This window comes from Pelodiscus sinensis, chromosome 4 (assembly GCF_049634645.1).
Source record: "Pelodiscus sinensis isolate JC-2024 chromosome 4, ASM4963464v1, whole genome shotgun sequence".
Classification (NCBI taxonomy): domain Eukaryota; kingdom Metazoa; phylum Chordata; order Testudines; family Trionychidae; genus Pelodiscus; species Pelodiscus sinensis.
This window is the reverse complement of record NC_134714.1, coordinates 54,104,888-54,123,202: the sequence shown is the minus strand read 5'-3', so window position 1 is coordinate 54,123,202 and position 18,315 is coordinate 54,104,888. Positions and strand designations below refer to the sequence as shown.

General features: G+C 36.6%; 1 protein-coding gene across 7 annotated transcripts in view; it reads right to left on the bottom strand.

Moving 5' to 3' along the window:
• NOVA1 (NOVA alternative splicing regulator 1) overlaps positions 1 to 18,315 on the bottom strand; it is a 227,995-nt gene that overhangs the window by 18,384 nt on the left and 191,296 nt on the right. For 6 of the 7 annotated variants that reach the window (XM_075927000.1, XM_014573715.3, XM_006123262.4 and 3 more), the window contains one exon: positions 16,961 to 17,032. The exons of the other annotated variant lie outside the window; for it this stretch is intronic. In XM_075927000.1, coding sequence (XP_075783115.1) covers positions 16,961 to 17,032 — 72 coding nt within the window. The remainder of the gene's footprint in view (positions 1 to 16,960; positions 17,033 to 18,315) is intronic. 7 annotated transcript variants of the gene reach the window in all.

The following is an 18,315-nucleotide window of genomic DNA, read 5'->3' as shown; positions in this document are numbered from 1 at the left end:
AGATATTAGTGGTCAGATGCTCAAATACTGTAAACAGACACATGGCAAAATGATAATTACACAATTATTCATATGCACATACATTTGCACACATGCATCAGGCACTCATACACCTAAGATAGATGTGTAATTATTTGTAGGTATCTAACTTTAAATACATTACTCCAAAAGGATAAAGACTAAGTGGTCATAATCAATTTTGGAATTCATGGTTTCTATGGGTTTTCATTCCCTTTTTAATTTTAAAGACATATATTTACTCTCACCTATTGCTCTGATCTTTATTCCTGTTACCACACCACTGTTTTTTCTATGATAAATTTTGATTTTCTTGTATTCTGATGCAGATGTTCTTGTTTGTGCTTAGTCCTTTGGGAACCACAGTTCTGATGTCATTTAGAAAACAATCATTTTAAAAGACAAAATAAAAGACACCTGTTCCCAATACTGATTAAAAAGTGAGGAAACCAATAGCTCTGAGTTATGTCTTTAAAATATTTAAAATATTTTTCTCCTTACAAATGCTTGTTGACTTCAGATTTCAATCCTGTTCATAAATTTTTCTTCTTAAATGAAAAAAATTAATTAGAATTAATAAAGACTAATTCTATCTAAGAGCAGGCAGTGATTTCATTTTAAAGAAGGATTAATTTCACTAATTCAGAACTAGTTTATGATTCTGATGCTACATCTATTAAGCTTCGGGTTCACAAGGTGGAAGTTAACTCTGAATTACAATTTTTATAGTAAAACACTAATTGTTTGCAAGATGGAGCTCAATCTGTGTATTATAAATTATTCATACCTTATGAACATTTTCAAACCTGCACACAATATAAAGTCATTGGTATCGGTATCATGTCATTCAGCCATACTAACTTTGGCATGCAATACTGACAGCCATGGATATTTTTTTCATAGTTTAAGCAGCACACTAGACCGTATTTCAAATAAATGCAATCTATTATAATAAAAATGACAAAATATTCCAGAAGAAAATGCCATATCCAGAAACAGGTAGTAAACTACTCATAATTTATTGATATGGTTTATCACCACCAAGGGCTCACAGACAAATTTATTTCATTACTATTCCTCTACTTTTCTTACTATTAAAAATCAGAGTGGTCAGAAGGAAAGATTATATGAACGTTTTGGAACAATCAATAGTAGAGCAAGACTATTTTATTTAATAATTGATACACTTTCACTGACATACAGATTGTACTATACTTCCACTATTACATTTGAGTTTGAATGGTAAGTATTGAATGGTATAAACCATGAATTGCAGTTATAGCTTCAGTAGTAATAACATTTGCCATTTGTGATTAAAAACATATCTAATAGAGAGAACATATAAAACTAATGCATCAAGATATCACATATACATGCATTACATATCTTACGTATACAGAACCTCAGAATTATGAACACCTCAAGAATGGAGGCCTGTTCTTAACTCTGAACTGTTCGTAACTCTGAACAAAACTTTCCGGTTGTTCTTTCAAAAGTTTACAACTGAACACAGACTTTATACAGCTTTGAAACATTATTATGCAAAAGAAAAATGCTGCTTACTTTTTTCATTCACTTGTTTATGTTTAACATAATACCGTACTATATTTGCTCCCCCCACTTTTTTTTGTCTCTGCTGCTGCCTTATTGTGTACAGTTCCAAATAAGGTATGTGGTTGTTTGGTCAGTTTGTAACTCTGGTGTTTGTAATTCAGAGGTTGATACTGAATTATCTTCAAATCATTCCTGATTTCTAACATATTTAAATGCAGAATTACTTTGGAAGGTTATCTTATCCCCAAAATTAAAACTAAAAATTGACTTACAATTTGCATGTACCTGTAGTAAAGACAGCTATTAACATCATATACATAAATGCATGTTATCCAGCAATTGGAGGAGTAACATTATTTGTTCAATTGCTGTTGACAATATATTTGAGAAATGTCTGATATGAATTCTCGAATTATTGTAAAACAATAAAGGATTCATTTACAGCAGCATGACACTAAGCAGTTCAAATACAAATGAAAGATAATCACATAAAAACTGAGAAACTTCTTTAATCAAAAACTAATTATATACTATTTCTTTCTGTTCCCAATACAAGGAATTGTAACCTTGGTTCTGCAGCAGATATGTACATATTTTGCAAAGCTCATTCAGCTAGATATTCTTGCACATAACACGATCAATAATTCCTCAATGACCTGCTTATCTTCTGACATGGTTTTTTCTTCTGCATCATTTAATTGCAAATAAGCACTGGTCTGTAGAAGATCTGTAAGGAATTCTGCTCTGCTTCACTAGAGTCTTTCCCACGAAATTAATCACAGTTTAATTTCATCATTAATCTACTCCACAAAGCAATAACGCTTTAAAAGGACCTTAAATGGGAGACTGCATTTCAGCAGCTCACTGGTAGAGGGCATATGTTAATTTAATATCACAAATGATTACAATTAGAATTAAGAAAATGAAATGGCTTGAATTATTCTTATTACATTTATGCACTGGGTAAGTGAACAATAAATAACCATAAGAAAAATTGTAGGAGCATGAAAATACAACAACATATTACAGGGGTGGCCAAGCTTACTGACCCTCTGAATTTCCTGATAGAGCTTGGAGAAATGGCCCTGCTTCTGTTTAAAAGCCCGAGAGCCGGCAGGTGTCTCCCTCATGGGACTGAAGCCTTAAGACTCCACTGTGTGCTAGGCAGAAATCTCTACCCCACCACCTTGATGCAAGGGACAGGTCCCAAGTGCACCTCCCATCTGGTAAGTGAAGGTGGGGAAGGGGGCACAATTGAGGAATACAGCCTTCCAAAGTATATTGATTATTTTTACATCTATAACCTGCTCACCGTTAACAGGACACAGTCCTAATCTGTATTCTACAATGCCATGAGAAGCACCATCAGCTGCACTGTCCTACTATCCAATGCTCTGAAGTACCCTTGTCATCCACTGCATATGTCTAGAACTACATGAAGAGTGGATAAAGACTTCTAGTTTTTTTTCCTAAACAAATTAATGGAAGAGACTAATAAAGACCCTTATGCAACAAGACTGGCCATTATTTTTTTTAAATGATATCTGTAAATATGACTACAATTTACACAGCAGAGACAGTAAACAAATATTGTTATTCAACTGCATTTATTTCTCTTTACATTGACACAAAGCCAGTTTGCTTTCCATATCCCTACATTCCTGAAGTTAATCAAGTTTTATTTACATCACAATAAATTAACTGCAGTTCTAAAACAATGATAGTTTATGGAGAAAGCAACAATTAAATGTAACAAAACTTAGTACCAAGTATCAATTGCATACAATATTACATTATGGAAGCACTGAGCATGACTTCACTGGGGTGGAACTGTTCTAAAATGGTGAAGACATTATTCTTGTTCTTTAATTGTAGGTGGCATATCAGTGTGGAATTTCAGTGTTAGTTTTTATGTCTTTTGAATTATGTAGCTTTGGTTAGGTTTCTTAAAATAATTTATTTTTTATTTGCCATCATTTCAAATTGGCTAGAATTGTAACCCTGAAACAGAAGCATCTGTATATCATATGCATCTGAAACAACATGTCCCCCCCCCCCCCCCCCCCCCATGGCTGTGTCTAGACTGGCCAGTTTTTCCGGAAAATCAGCCGCTTTTCTGGAAAAACTTGCCAGCTGTCTACACCGGCCACTTGAATTTCCGCAAAAGCAATGACTTCCTACTGTCTGAAATCAGTGCTTCTTGCGAAAATACTATGCTGCTCCCATTCGGGCAAAAGTCCCTTTTGCGCAAAACTTTTGCACAAAAGGGCCAGTGTAGACAGCTGAGATTTGTTTTTCGCAAAAAAGCCCCGATCGCAAAAATGACGATCGGGGCTTTTTTGCGGAAAAGCGCATCTAGATTGGCCACGGACGCTTTTCCGCAAAAAGCGTCCGTGCCAATCTAGACACTCTGTTCCGAAAATGCTTTTAACTGAAAACTTTTCTGTTTAAAGCATTTCCAGAGAATCATGCTAGTCTAGACGTAGCCTATGTGTTTTTGTGCTTTTTTTAAAGCAAGATTTTATTTTCTTCTCAACACAGTACAGTGATGATATAAGAGGCTGAAATGGCAGATTGATTTACAATATCATTAGTCTTGAAGTAGCACCTCAAGTTCCAAGCCCAATGGTGCTCGCACAGTAAAAAATATAATTAAAGCTCCTGTCCTGAAAAATTTACAATACCAGTTGATAACAAAGGTTTGTTGAGAAACTGTTTCTTTTAATTTATAATTATGACAAATTTGATGTGTAGTAATTCATAGAAAAATAAATTCAAAACATTAAGATGTCAGTTTTCAGAGTCACCTTTCTGGCCATAAAAATAGCATGTTCTTAATAAAAGAGAAAATATGACTGGTTGTTGTTCTGTGCATTGATTCTCCACAAATACTCAGTACAACTGGAGCATTACTGTGACCAATTATCTGGAAGGTATGCAGAAGGAACCCTGGCACAATAGGAAAAGCATAAAACTTTCAATTTAGGAGAGAATACAAATGCGAATAGGCTGTAACAGCAATATTGCACTTGGCCTCTGGGCATTTCTAAGGTCATTACTAAGTGGTGAAGGTTACAATATTCCTGCTGGACACTGATTCCTTGACTGGATCGTGACTGTTATTATCTACAGAAAATCTAATTTATTGTCAGAAAAAAATAACAACAAAAGCAACCACATGCACAAGAATAGGAAAAATAATACTTATCGCTTCTGAATAAAATGTGAGTCCACATTTTTTGGTTTCATAGCATAACACATATTAACAGGGACTGACTGGCTGGCTCAGAGGCTATGACACCATGCTGTAGGAAAAGGGTTCATCACTACTATAGGCAGAAAACCATACACTCCAATGCAGGAGTCAACTCCCTTCCTCTTTCTTCTCCCCCAAACTCAGCAGAGACTTTCCTTTCACTTTCTTTTTAACCATCCATCCACCCTGACAAAATTCTAACAGCTAACACAGGGCAGAAAGCAGTTTGGGATGTAGCCTGCAGTGAATTGGTTCACTGTCTCTGGAAGCAGCCTGGAAGGCAGTGATTCCCCGAGTCACAATTGCCTGATTGTATCCTCATTGTTCTGGAGAAGGAGCAAATTGTGATGGGTCTATACCTGCTGCAGTCTTCGCTCCCTTATGCTCTGGCACAGTTGTGCTGCTGGGCATACTGGGAGATTGTAATCAGAGCTGTGCTCACTACCCAATCCCTGCCCACCTGTGAGAAAGAGAAGCCTTCTTCCCAGTCCACTGAGCCTGCTTTCCTTTGAGCACAAGAAGCTGCAGTATATTGCAGAAGTACAATGGGATAAGAGGATAGTTTTCTTAAGAACCTCTGCTCCCTTATGCTAGTACACAGGATGTGATCTGACCTGGCCTACATTAAAGATCCTTTTTGATTCAATCACATTCTAAATTTTCAGAGCTGCCTGGAGTTAGACCTCAGACCTCTAATTAAAGTCAACTGGAGTTGTTTAATTAAATCTTGTACAAATGAAAAGTTAAGAGCAGACATTCATGCATCTAATACTACAACATCATAAAGACACCATTATCATCCTCTGCATTTGTCCTTTAGGAAATACCCTTGATATTTTTTGTTTCTCCAAGTAGTGTAAAGCTAGTATAATGGCTCTCTTCTTCACACCACCTTCTATCCCCTTCTAGTCCTGAGTACAGGGACCATCTTGGGGTGCATGACCAGGAAGAATGGCTATGGACCATGTGTGATTTAAGCCATGTATATCTGAGAACTGTTTACACTATGTTTTAAGCTTTTCTTCTCTAATCTAGGGGCAGGAATGCTTCTTGGATATCCTAGAACAGTGGTCTCCAACCTTTTGGGGCTGCCGGGCACCCGGGGGCGCAAGAATGGCTCGGGCCAGCCCTGGTCACTAGGCGGGCACCCATAAATGCCCCGGTGGGCACAATGGCGCCCATGAGCACCGCATTGGTGACCACTGTCCTAGAATATGGACACAGTTAAAATGTCTTTAAAGCCACCTTTTGCATCCCCTACATTGGGACTGTGTTGAGTCGAACATGGTCAAACCTCAGAATCAGGACTTAGGAGGTCAATGATAAATCCTGCTTATACACGAGAATCTCTCTGTGCAAAATTTCTTTGTACTAACTTGTGATGCAACTGAAGTAAAGGCAGTTGGAAGGAATATAAGAAAAAAATATTTGGCACCTTATGTTTTGTTATTCACTTTACACTGAAAAATAATTACCCATAAAATAGCTGGAACAAAACAAACGTAATAAGGATCTGAAAAAGATTACATGCCATTTGCACAGGATATTAGAAGATTTTACTGTAATTTGGAAAAGTGCAGCATGTGGGTTTTTTTCCCCACATTTTAGGCACATTTAAAATTCCCTAGCACATCAAAAGCTGGAATTAAGTGGAAAAGAAACATACAGTGTCTGAGAATACTCTTAAATTACATAAGCTGTGCAAGGTGTGCCACAGTAATTACATGTCAGACTAATTCCTCAGTGACTTGAAGACGAATATATCCATGTCATACTAACACAAAATCCATTTAGTACAAATATCATTTTCTCTTCATCTGCCCAGTGCCAAAAATTTAAAACATAGAGTAATTAGCCCCATGTTGATTACACTTGAAGCTAGATTCAGATCACATCTGCACTAGTGAGTGTACTAGCCATATATCTTCCGTAACACAGAAGTTCCTGTTCTTAAACTAATTTAAGTAAGAACAGAATCACACCCTTTATCTAGAAGTATAACCACATTAAAGTAAATCTTCATACACTATTATTATAACCATCAAATGCAGCATCTTTCCAAACTTTTGATTTATTCATTGTCTTTAACAAGATTTAATGGCATTTGTAAAGGATGACAAACTGATCTACTGGAGAAAACACAGAAGTCATTTAAGAAGATTTTACACGATATCTCTTATCCCAATCTCCAACACAAAGAAAATATATTCAAACTCTACTATATGGTATTTGTTTCTTGATAACGTCTCAAATTTTGCAATTTCTACCATTCCTATGATATTTCTTCATTGAAGAATTCTAATTCTCATTTTTAACAACCTCCCACCCCAACAAACTAGGTGGAAGTCAATGAAATTGAAACAACTAATAACACCCATTTTCATGGAGGCAACATTTAGGAAAGATGTTGCAAAATTGTCTGTTCAGATAGTAAGAAGATGCATCCTTGCACTCAAACAGCACTGACAAATGCTAATTTCAATGCAGTAAACCAAGGTAACCATTGAGATTTTGACACCTACCCTGGAGTTCTCCGACAGAATGAATGGCAGTTAAAAATAACTTAGCCCTTTCCAGATAATATATCAGAGGTGTTAATGATTACTTTAGGTCCAGAGTGTAAAATCAGCACTGCCTTCAGACAGAGAACTCCACCTTCTTATTAAAACAGAGAGGTCACATTTTAGAGTCACGTGTTAATCTATAGAAGGTCTTGTCCAAACTACAGAGACATCCATATTGTTGTAACTATTTTAGGCATTCATATTCGCCAAGGTTAAACAACTGGTATAACCAATGTGTCAAACCAGTTTGTGCATCTGAGCTTATCATGATAGTTAACCATGTTTGTGTCAGAGCAGTCACGGAATTTATGCAAATGCCAGGTGAAATCCACTTTTCATATTCTGCAGTAAACATACAAGAACAATATACTGTACCCTGAAGAGAAAACCTATGCCAGAAGATGACACTCTAATTGACAATATTTTTTCTCCATTCTTCCCTTCTCTTTCTCTGCTATTTATTTGGATCCTGGACCACTTAATTCCATTCATATGAGGAAGTGGGTTGTGCTCATGATACCATCTACATTTTTGGTTAGTCTGTAAGGTGCTACAGAACTATTTGCTATCTTTTAAGTTGCCTCACCAATTATTTCAGTTTCAGTTTGAAAACACAGGCAGAAGCCAGTGAATGTTTATGGAGCACTATACAGTGGTGTACAAAGAAGGCTTAACTAGAATAAGTGGAGGGAAGAATTATGATTTTAAGATCCCTTTAATGTATAACTTCTCCACTAGGACAGCAATGTTTTAACACAGGCGAAGGGAAAGGATCTGTCTAATGCTCCTTGTTACAGTGTCCTACAAATAGATGAAGGACAGTTTTGGAATTTGGGTGAATAAAAGAACTGAGAACATGAATTTGAATAACTGTTCAAATTTAAGTTTATGATATGTATCTTCAAAGTCTGGCTTAAGACTGGCTCATGTTAAGTGAAGCACCATTCAATTCTATGAGATTGTAGGTGTTGAATTCCTTCTTACGAGACAAACTACTTTCAACAATTGACGCACAATTATAGGACATTTTCCCAGAACAGCCATAAGCCTCAGGTCCTTTGGAACAGAATGCACCTTTTTTTGTGCTCACTTTAGTAGATATGTAAGGTTCTCAGATACCATAATAATGGTTATAAGAATACAGATAGATGGCCCAAAAGACAGATAGCTGCATTTTTCAGGCAGGTTATCGCGATATGCCTAGATACCAGAAATGGTGCAAAAATGATTTTTCAAAACAAATGTTTTACAAATTTAGGCATAGATGGGGGGGGGGGGGAGAGAAGCGTAAGAGATGTGGGAGTTGAGAACAATTCCTGAGCTAACAATTTCTGATTTGGACAAATCCTCTTTAGACCCTAAGTATTCCACAAACCATTTACTACAACTCTTCATTATTCTTTATTCACAGTTCACACTATGTGATTAGTCATACAACACTGTTTCTGCTCCATGATTCAATGACAAACTTTCAATGGGAAAATAAGGAATGATGAATAGCAATTATAAATTTCTTGTATGAATTTGTTACACTTCCAGAGTTCACACATTTCCAGATATGCTAGTGGGTTGTCTGAGTGAGTAGCATGGGGTCTGAATAAAAACAAAATTAATTAATCTATCCACAAATAGATTTTCCCTTTTTTCATTATTTAACCTGCCGTCCTTGATCCTCTGGTGATAGGCACATTAGAAATACAATAGATTAGATGCCCATTAAGGGTAGTCCCTCTCAGACAGTATATCACTGTTGTGAGTATGACCTAGGTTTCCTTGATTTTATTAGTGTCATCAGGGACTAAATGCGCTTTCCCACAGCTGTTCTGTACTTCTTCACTACTAGATTGATATGGTGAGAAGGGGTCAATATCTGTCTAATTGCTCTCTGTACTTTCCACAGGGAGATTATGTGGGCACATTTTTGATCAAATAAAGTATTATAATAATAGCTTTGCACTTCAATTGAACCCTCTACCAAAATATTTTAGAGACAGATAGTTAACTATTAACTTCTCTCTTAAAAATGGGGAACCGAGGAACAGGGATATCAAATGACTTACGCATAGTCAGACAGAAAGTTTGTGACAAACTTGGGAACAGAATTCAGTTTTTCACTACCACTGTCATAATGGTAATTGAAGACTAATCAATGATATCTCCCCTTTTTGCCCTTCCTTTCTTAGACAAGACAGATATATAGGGTGTCTGAGACATTCACTGATAAGAGTTAAGGAAGTACTTCAGAGATTACCTGAAATATTCCCTTACATACAATTTCAGTAAGTTAATAAGAGCACTATTCCTGAAAATCATTCTATAGCAGCGGTGGGAAATAACCAGCCAACAGGCCACATGCAGTTTGCCAGGGTTAGCCCCTGGTGGTCTGTTGCCTCTGTATTTACCTGTGCCTCTACAGTTACGGACACTTGCAGCTTTTTGCTGCAGATTACTGTTCTGTGCCGCTTCCTGCAGCTCCCATTGGCCAGGAACAGCGATCTACGGCCAATGGGAGCTGCAAGCAGCCATATCTGCGGAGGCACAGGTAAATATACAGGCAGCAGCCCACCAGGGGCTAACCCTGGCGAACAGCTTCCATCTTATTGCCTACCCCTGCTCTCCAGGTAGCTACAACACCACTGGGTTACACAGAAAAAAGACTGACACATTTTTTTTATGCCAAAAGTTTTTCTGACAATAATTATATCCAACACTTAAGAGTTAACTGAAATTAACTATCCTGACCTCCTAAACAACTTTGGATTATGTAAACTTACAGTTTTTACAACCAGTATACAAAATAGGAAACCTGGAAAGAGGCTAAGTGACTAGCACAATGCAAAATACATAGCTGGTATACAAGATATACAAAAAATTAAGAACATGCCTTACTTTGGAAATTATGAAAACTGAGTTCCTTTCCATGTATTACAATGGTTACAATTATATGTGCAGAATCAACGTATCTGGCTATGCTGACTTCCTCCTCAGACCTAATGATACCTGCAATCCCAAGGCATCAGTGATCTTCCTGAAAACTCTATGTAGAAGCTCTTTACACCAATATTCCACATGAGAATGGACTACAAGCTGTCAGGAACACTATTCCCAATGATGCCACAGCGTACCTGGTGGATTAGCGCTGTGACTTTGTCTTAACCCACAATTATTACCGATAGACCTCTAGCTTGCATCCAGGACACATCACACAATCCATTGTCTATAGCCAAGTTGTAAAATACAACTGGATTTGCACCAATCCCACAGACAGAGACAAACACCTACAAGTCCTTTATCAGACATTCTTAAAAATTAAATACCCATCTGGGGAAGTCAGGAAACAGATTGACAGAGCTAGATAAGTACCCAGAAGTCAACTAATTCAGGATAGGACCAATAAGAAAAATAACAGAACACTTCTGGTCAACACTATAACCCATTAAGCTTTATATGTAAGGCTTAAAATCCTTCAGTGCATCATTAACAATCTACACCCTATTCTGGAAAACAATCCCTCACTCTCACAGGCCTTGGGAGACAGGCCAATCCTCACCTACAATCAGCCTTCCCAATGTGAAGCAAATCCTTTCCAAAAGCCACATGTTATACCTGAAATACGCTCACTCAGGAACTTACCACTGCAATAAACCCCATTGGCAACCCTGTCCACATATCTATACAAGCAACACCATCACAGAACCTAATCACATAAGCCACAACATCAGGGGCTAATACAACTGCACAGCCAACTGCAGTGTGATCTAAGCCATCAAGTGCCTGTAATGCCCCTCTGCCACGTATATTGGCTAAACAGAACAGCCCCCATGACAAAGGATAAATGGAAACAAATCAGACATTTATATATTTTTGTTAGGGTCCAAGGTGCCACAGGAGCACTCAGTGTTTATATAAGAAAGTAGTTTGTGGTAATACATGCCACGAGCAAAGCTGATTCTGGATACAAGCTAATTTCAATTCACACGTGCCAGTTTGTTTTTGTGGATGCTAAAACTGATTCCTACCCTTGAGGTCATCCCTATGCCACATTAAGTCTTACCAGTGTCTCTTGCAGCACAATCTCTCTTTGCCCACAACTCTGGACCCAAATAGTTACCCACTTCCTAAAGGTTAGAATTTAGTTTCCCTCATGCAATACCACATGATTAATCACTGAAGTCTTTTGTTGAACTTAAATTCCCCCAAAAATGTATATATAAGGCATTTTAGGTCTCATCTCTGAGTAGATTAGGTTGGGTCTGAGAGAGCAGGATTAAGATGCATAATTTTTTAGTATACAGGCAGTCCCCGGGTTAGGTACAAGATAGGGACTGTAGGTTTGTTCTTAAGTTGAATTTGTATGTAAGTCGGAACTGGTACATATTGTAGGGGAAATTCTAGCCAAACATTTCTCCAGAGCTCAGTTTTATTCTCCCACACCTCACTTCCCTCAGTCCTTTATTCTTAAGCTGAGGTGTCTGCTGAGAAAAGCCGCTCCGTGTCTCCCTGGTCTGCCGGGGGCGGGGGGGGGGGGGGGGCGCGCTAGCTTCGCGTCTCCCTGGTCTTCTGGGGGGAAGCAGCCAGTGCGGGGTTGCCTCACCCCGTTTGTAAGTAGGGATCCGATGTAAGTCGGATCCATGTAACCCGGGGACTGCCTGTATTTATCTCAGAGACCAGGTGCTCCAAGCAGGATCAGGGCTCTATTATGCTAGGCACTGTATAAACATGTAGGCTGTGTCTACACTGGCTGCCTATTACGGAATAGGCATGCAAATGTAGCACTTTGGAAGAGGCAAATCCACCTCTTTAAATATCCCCCACGGCATTTGCATTTTCATGGCCGCCGCTTTTTTCCGGCTTGGATATAAGCCGGAGAAAAGTGTCCAGACTGGCACGATCCTCCGGAATAAAGCCCTATTCCGGAGGATTTCTTATTCTTGCAAGTAGGAATAAGAGATCCTCCGGAATAAGGCTTTATTCCGGAGGATCGCGCCAGTCTGGACGCTTTTCTCCGGCTTTTCTCCAAGCCAGAAAAAAGCGGCGGCCATGAAAATGCAAATGCCGCGGGGGATATTTAAAGAGGTGGATTTGCCTCTTCCAAAGTGCTACATTTGCATGCCTATTCTGTAATAGGGGCCAATGTAGACGTAGCCGTAGAGTTAGTCAATGGCCCTGAAGAGTCTTAGGCCCTGTGAAACAAATGGGTATATCTTTGTACCCACTGTGTACCCCACTGACTTATATCATTCTATCTATCCCCATATGAAACTATTTTAATTTTAACCAAACTGAAGTTAAATAGATTATCTGATTATACAAGTATAAATTGCCAGTGATAAAATCAGTGCACTATTAAAAAATATAACTGGATACAAAGACCAGGACGTCCACTTATTATATTGTAACTTTTATAGTAAGGGCCAAATCATGACTCAGTCTATGCACCCATGCTAGGTCATGAGAATGGGTAAGACCGTACCCGCTCAATACATGTGTGATATTCCTGAACCTTTAGTCTGGATCTATAGGGGTAATCATGTGTTGCATGGCCATGGATTCCCTAGAGCATGCAGGATGAGAGAAGTGGAGAATGGACAGGCTCTTCTGGTCAACATGGGTTAATGATACTACACCCTGGTCATTGAATTGTGACAACAGCAGATTGCTGCCCAGGTGGAGCAAAAGAGGGACTAGGGAAGTAATTGTACATTTCTGATGCATAAAGCCTTCCTACAGAGCAGTGTACATGCATAAAACATTTTTTTTATTAAAATAAATGAGGTATTTGTAAAATATGTCAAGATAAATTGGAAATAATCATGTAAACAAAGCAAAACATATCATAAAACATGTTTGAAAAATACTTTTGTTACATTGCTGGTATTTAATAATGTTAACACATCTATTAAAATGGTACCTTTTTACAAGTCTTGAGTGTGGAAAACCCCACAAATCAATCCTTTGAAAATATTTACGCCATTATTCAGCACCTTGAAAAATATCACCCACCTGAAGAATTCTACCGAGAAGTAAAATTGATTTCTTTCTTTTGATAAATAAAACTAAAATAATTCTCCTTCAATTTCAGGACCATTTATTATAGCAGTACAATTTTATGGCTGTCCTTCAGTATCTCTTAAAATTTCCACTTGAAATATGGCTGACAAAAATCAAATCGGGATAAAATTTAAATTCTCAACCTAAAAATAATATAAATAAAAATAGGAAAATCGGGTAGTGCCTTTTAACATCACAGACGTTCAAAAGAGGAAAGTTTCAAATGCTTTTAGACTGCTTCTAATTCTAACATCCTTGGCTTTTTATTTTTCCAGCTGAAATTCTGCTGTCCATTAGATTTTAATGTAGATAAATGCTTATAAGCACTGTGGTAGGAAAATATAAACAATACATTTTAACAATAGCAATTGTAAATGTATAGCTTCTTTAAAAAAAATCTCTAATTTTTTTAGGTTTCTGCTGAATTCATGTCAATTCAGTTAATACCATACAATATCAGGCCTGAAGGATTTGCCACGTTCCACCGTGCAAAAGCCATTTTAAAGAATCTTTCCTTACCGCCTATGGACAGGTAGTCATTACTATAAGCTAAAGTTTAAAAAAAAAAGAAAGAAAGCATTCATAAATAGTGAGCTTACATAAAAGAATTTCAACTCATTAAAAGCTACAACATCAAAAATTGAAATTCACAAAAAATATTCAAAGTGGAATTAAATTTGTTGCGAAGGTTCTACTTGTGTCTGCTGGCAAAAATCCGGTTCCTGGCTTCTCCTGACTGAAAGCGTGCTTGGAGTATAGGGTGCACAAGTATAAACTGTCCACAACACAGGTTCTGCCAGGCATCATGAGTTTGCTGGCAGTGCCCACACAGTGAGCAGGGAAATGGCATCCAGATGAGCTCATCTACTGCATACCCCTGGATAGTCTCCCTCAGTCTGACACTTAAGGAGCCCTCTGCCCAAGTTTAAAGTTGCTCTCTCCTGATGTAGGCAGAACCTATGCCTATTTTCCCCAGGATGAATCCTTGCTTAAGGCACCCTCTTGATCTTGAGTACAATGTTTGATAGTGTGTTATTTCAGAACTCTCGGAAAGTAGGTGATCATAATTCTCATCTCAGCTGCAATACAAGCACAGCAGCATGTATTGTGAATGCAGTTTCAACCCTGACTCTGAATTTCCTGACTTTTGTCCAGTTAAAACAGCTCTTAAATGTTATCTTCACATGTTTTGTAAGAATATACATATCTGTACCTGAAGTCAACACAACTACAGCAGTGTATCAAAACAACCATTTGTTTTGTTCTTCAGTCCTTGTCTATTGGTTACTTACACAACTACTGACAGGTTTGAGATTATCACTCTGGAACCTATTTTCATGCGACAGCCGCAGTGCAGATACTCGTCGATATACTGGTGCTGAATGTTAATCACTGCTACAGACTAGAAACAATTGCCAGCTACGTCACTTATCACCAGAATGAACAGCAAAGCTTTGACTTAATTGCCTTATCATGTGCCAGATGCCTTCTGCAGAAATGGACAGTACTAAGAAGTACTGTGGGGGATAAAATAATTATAAACTAATCAGAACATTAAAAAATAAGGATAAATACAGCTCCAAGTTCTGGTTCTCATATCTTTCTTCATTTATGCCCTTTTAAATACTGTCCAAAAGAGATTCTGATTATTTGTATAAGAACTAAATAGGAAAACAGGTTATGAGTAAAACATATTTCACAATGTAATGTGAAGTGTGGCTAAGACAAAGCGCACAGTTATTTGTCCTCCAGTTTGAATATTCAACAAAACACTTGATTTTACTAAAAAAACTCTTCCACACAGAGACCAACTTTTCTAGAAGCTCAGTAAAACATTTTTAATAAGTAAATACAATTTATTTTTATATACTGATACTCTAAGCTAAATCTTGGATAGTTCAAACTCCAAGACACATCCAAAGCAAGTAAAACTCTGATGCTATGCAATCAAAATGCACAAAATAATGTTTCCTATTAAATAAATACCTCACTTTTGTCTAGAAAACAATGAATGCTTGTCAAGGAAGGAAGGAAGGAAAGGAGAACATTACAATAGCTTAATAATTAGTTGTTTGCACAGTGGTTTCAATACCCTTTAATTAAAGTATATGCAAGTCTAACATTCAGATTCAGAAAGAAGAACACTGAATACAGTGTTCGTAAGGCAGTCTTACTAGTGCTTTGCTAACCTTTTTTTTTTAATTTTAAAGTGACGACAAAGTCAAATAATCACTGCTGGAGAGGCAGGAGGATATATACAGAAATTTCAAATCAACCTGTGGGATAGTACCACACAGTTCTCTCAACAAAGATTCCTCCCTTCTATCTATAAAATTTCTCCTGAAAATAAATTTCATCACTTTTTGGGCCAGATGTCACTTTCAACAGATTCTCTTATAACAATCAAAATATTATGTATTCTTTTAATGAAGTGATGTACACTGAGCCTGGTTATTTACACAGTACACAACATCTAAAGTAGTTTTCACAAGTTATCCAACTGCCAATAATTCATAGGTATGTTAATGATCTGTTGGGGACAGGGGGCAAAACAGCTTGCTGTCAAGAAACCCCTTCTTGAGATATGAATACATTTATACAAGTTCTCAAGAGAAGCTGATGTAAATAACCATAGGTTAAAATTAGTACACTGAATGTAAGTAGTATTAAAATATATACAGGGTACTTTTAGCCTTAACTGTTTCCAGGTGTACCTCAAAATCAGCCACTGAGTAACTGCTGTGTCTGAATCTGGATTGTATGAAGGTCAGTAAGTAACATGGAACTTTACATAAAAGAATAAAACAACGATATATAAAATTTAATGATTGTGTGGATAATGCACAGGTTGACTAGTTCAAAGAAGAATAAAACAGACTCATAACAAAAAAATTACAATATCTGCATTTTAAAAAATAAGAACCAAAATAAAAGTAATCAAATCTCAAATTAACATGTAATCAAAATGTTTTAAAATACTTACTTGTACTTTATTTTTAATCATCTATTTAAATACTAATACCTTCTCATATAATTCATGATTTATAAACCAAATTAAATATATGTCATTTCTAATATCACATTCATCTATTTAAATATTGTTTTAGGGATAGTTCCATTCTTTTTACAAACAAGGGATCTAGAGACTATAAATGTGTGTGCATATATACATACACATAATAAATAGACAAACTCAACTACTGCACTCACTGATACACAAATACATACCCTGCAGGTACACGTTAACATAGTAAGATTAAAAATATTAAAATTCCTATTTTAGAGACTATTTTACTGTCAGAGGTTTAAACATTAAAAAGTATATTTAGAGAATGATTTTTCTATTTATTTTCCAAGTTCTGAAAAGTGTTCTTTATGCAACAGTGTTAGATATCTATGATTATGGGTGTATATATGTGAATGAAAGAATAAATCCTTAACCCACCATATCTTTTTCTCCAGTTTGCAAGCTGTCACCCGTGAAAAGTATGGTGTAGATGATAGGATGATACTGTACCTGATTGGCTCTGGAGGTGGTCATGGGATCAGATGGAGAGGACTTGGTGGTAGTTGGGGAAGATGGCAATGTCTGGGAACAAAGCAGTTCAGGAGCAAATCAACCTTTACAAGCCTTAGACTGAACAGTTAAAAATAAACAAACAAAAGTAATGTAACTAGAAAAATAAAATTAAAATAAAGCCTAAGACTAAAATCTCTCTCCTACTCATTGGAACTTAATGGAATTTAAGGTCAATTGAATAAATAAGTAATGCATGTAAATTGCATGCATATGTGTGTAAAAACAAATTCATGACTTGAAATCAAGATGGTGAACTCACATAAATACTAAAAGATATGCTGACCACATGAATATTTTCTTTTCCCGCTCCTCTTCTTGGGGAAAATAAAGGCTAAAATAAATACAAATTCCAGCAAGTTCAATGAGCATACTAAAAACAGTAAACTTTCAATCAGCAAACAAGGCTAGTGCTTGGAAGAAGTGGTTAAGCTTACTTTGAACATTAAATTATTCATCCAATCTGTTGCCTGATTATAGCCAACAAATTGATCTCTTAAGCATTTTGATCCATACCTTTAAACAATTAAAACTGCAGATACTGAATGATTTTTTTTACCAAAAAAACCCTTCTAAAATATTCACTGATTTTTATCATCAAGATCCATGTGTGAAAAATGTAAACATCAATTTTATGATGAATGAATATGCAACTAATGACATAGCAACAAATTACTACAATATATTTATCATTAGTATTCAAAAATCATGAATTTAATAAGGGCAAAGGTTAATAGCGCAGCAGCAGTCTGTGCTCAAAATTAACACAAAAAAGAATTGGGAATCACATTTATTGATATGTTTTTTTCCAAAACAGTATACATGGTACTTAATATTAATGCATGAACACATCTGTTAAGAGAAGCATTGCTCTATTTAAAATGTACATATGCATAAGTCTCAAACACATCAGTTCCTTGTAGGGTAAAAAGAAGTGAGGTAAGAGTGTCATATTTCAGTTTTCAAGGCAAAATCAGACTTTCTTGAACATTTTACAATGTTTAGATATCTTAGAAATCAGAAAGTACACCAATATTATCATGAAAAATGAGGACTTAAGTACTGTAGAATAAGTTTCCTAATGGGGTTGCCAACCCTCCAGGATTTTTCTGGAGGTTCCAGGAATAAAAGATTAACTTTTAATTAAAGATTATGTCATGTGATGAAACCTCCAGGAATACATCCAACTAAAATTGGCAACCCTAGTGCCTAATATTGTCATAGAATTAAGAACCAGAACTACAGTACTTAGAAAAATAAAGCACAATTTTTAAACTTTCAGAGTTTTGGTATTT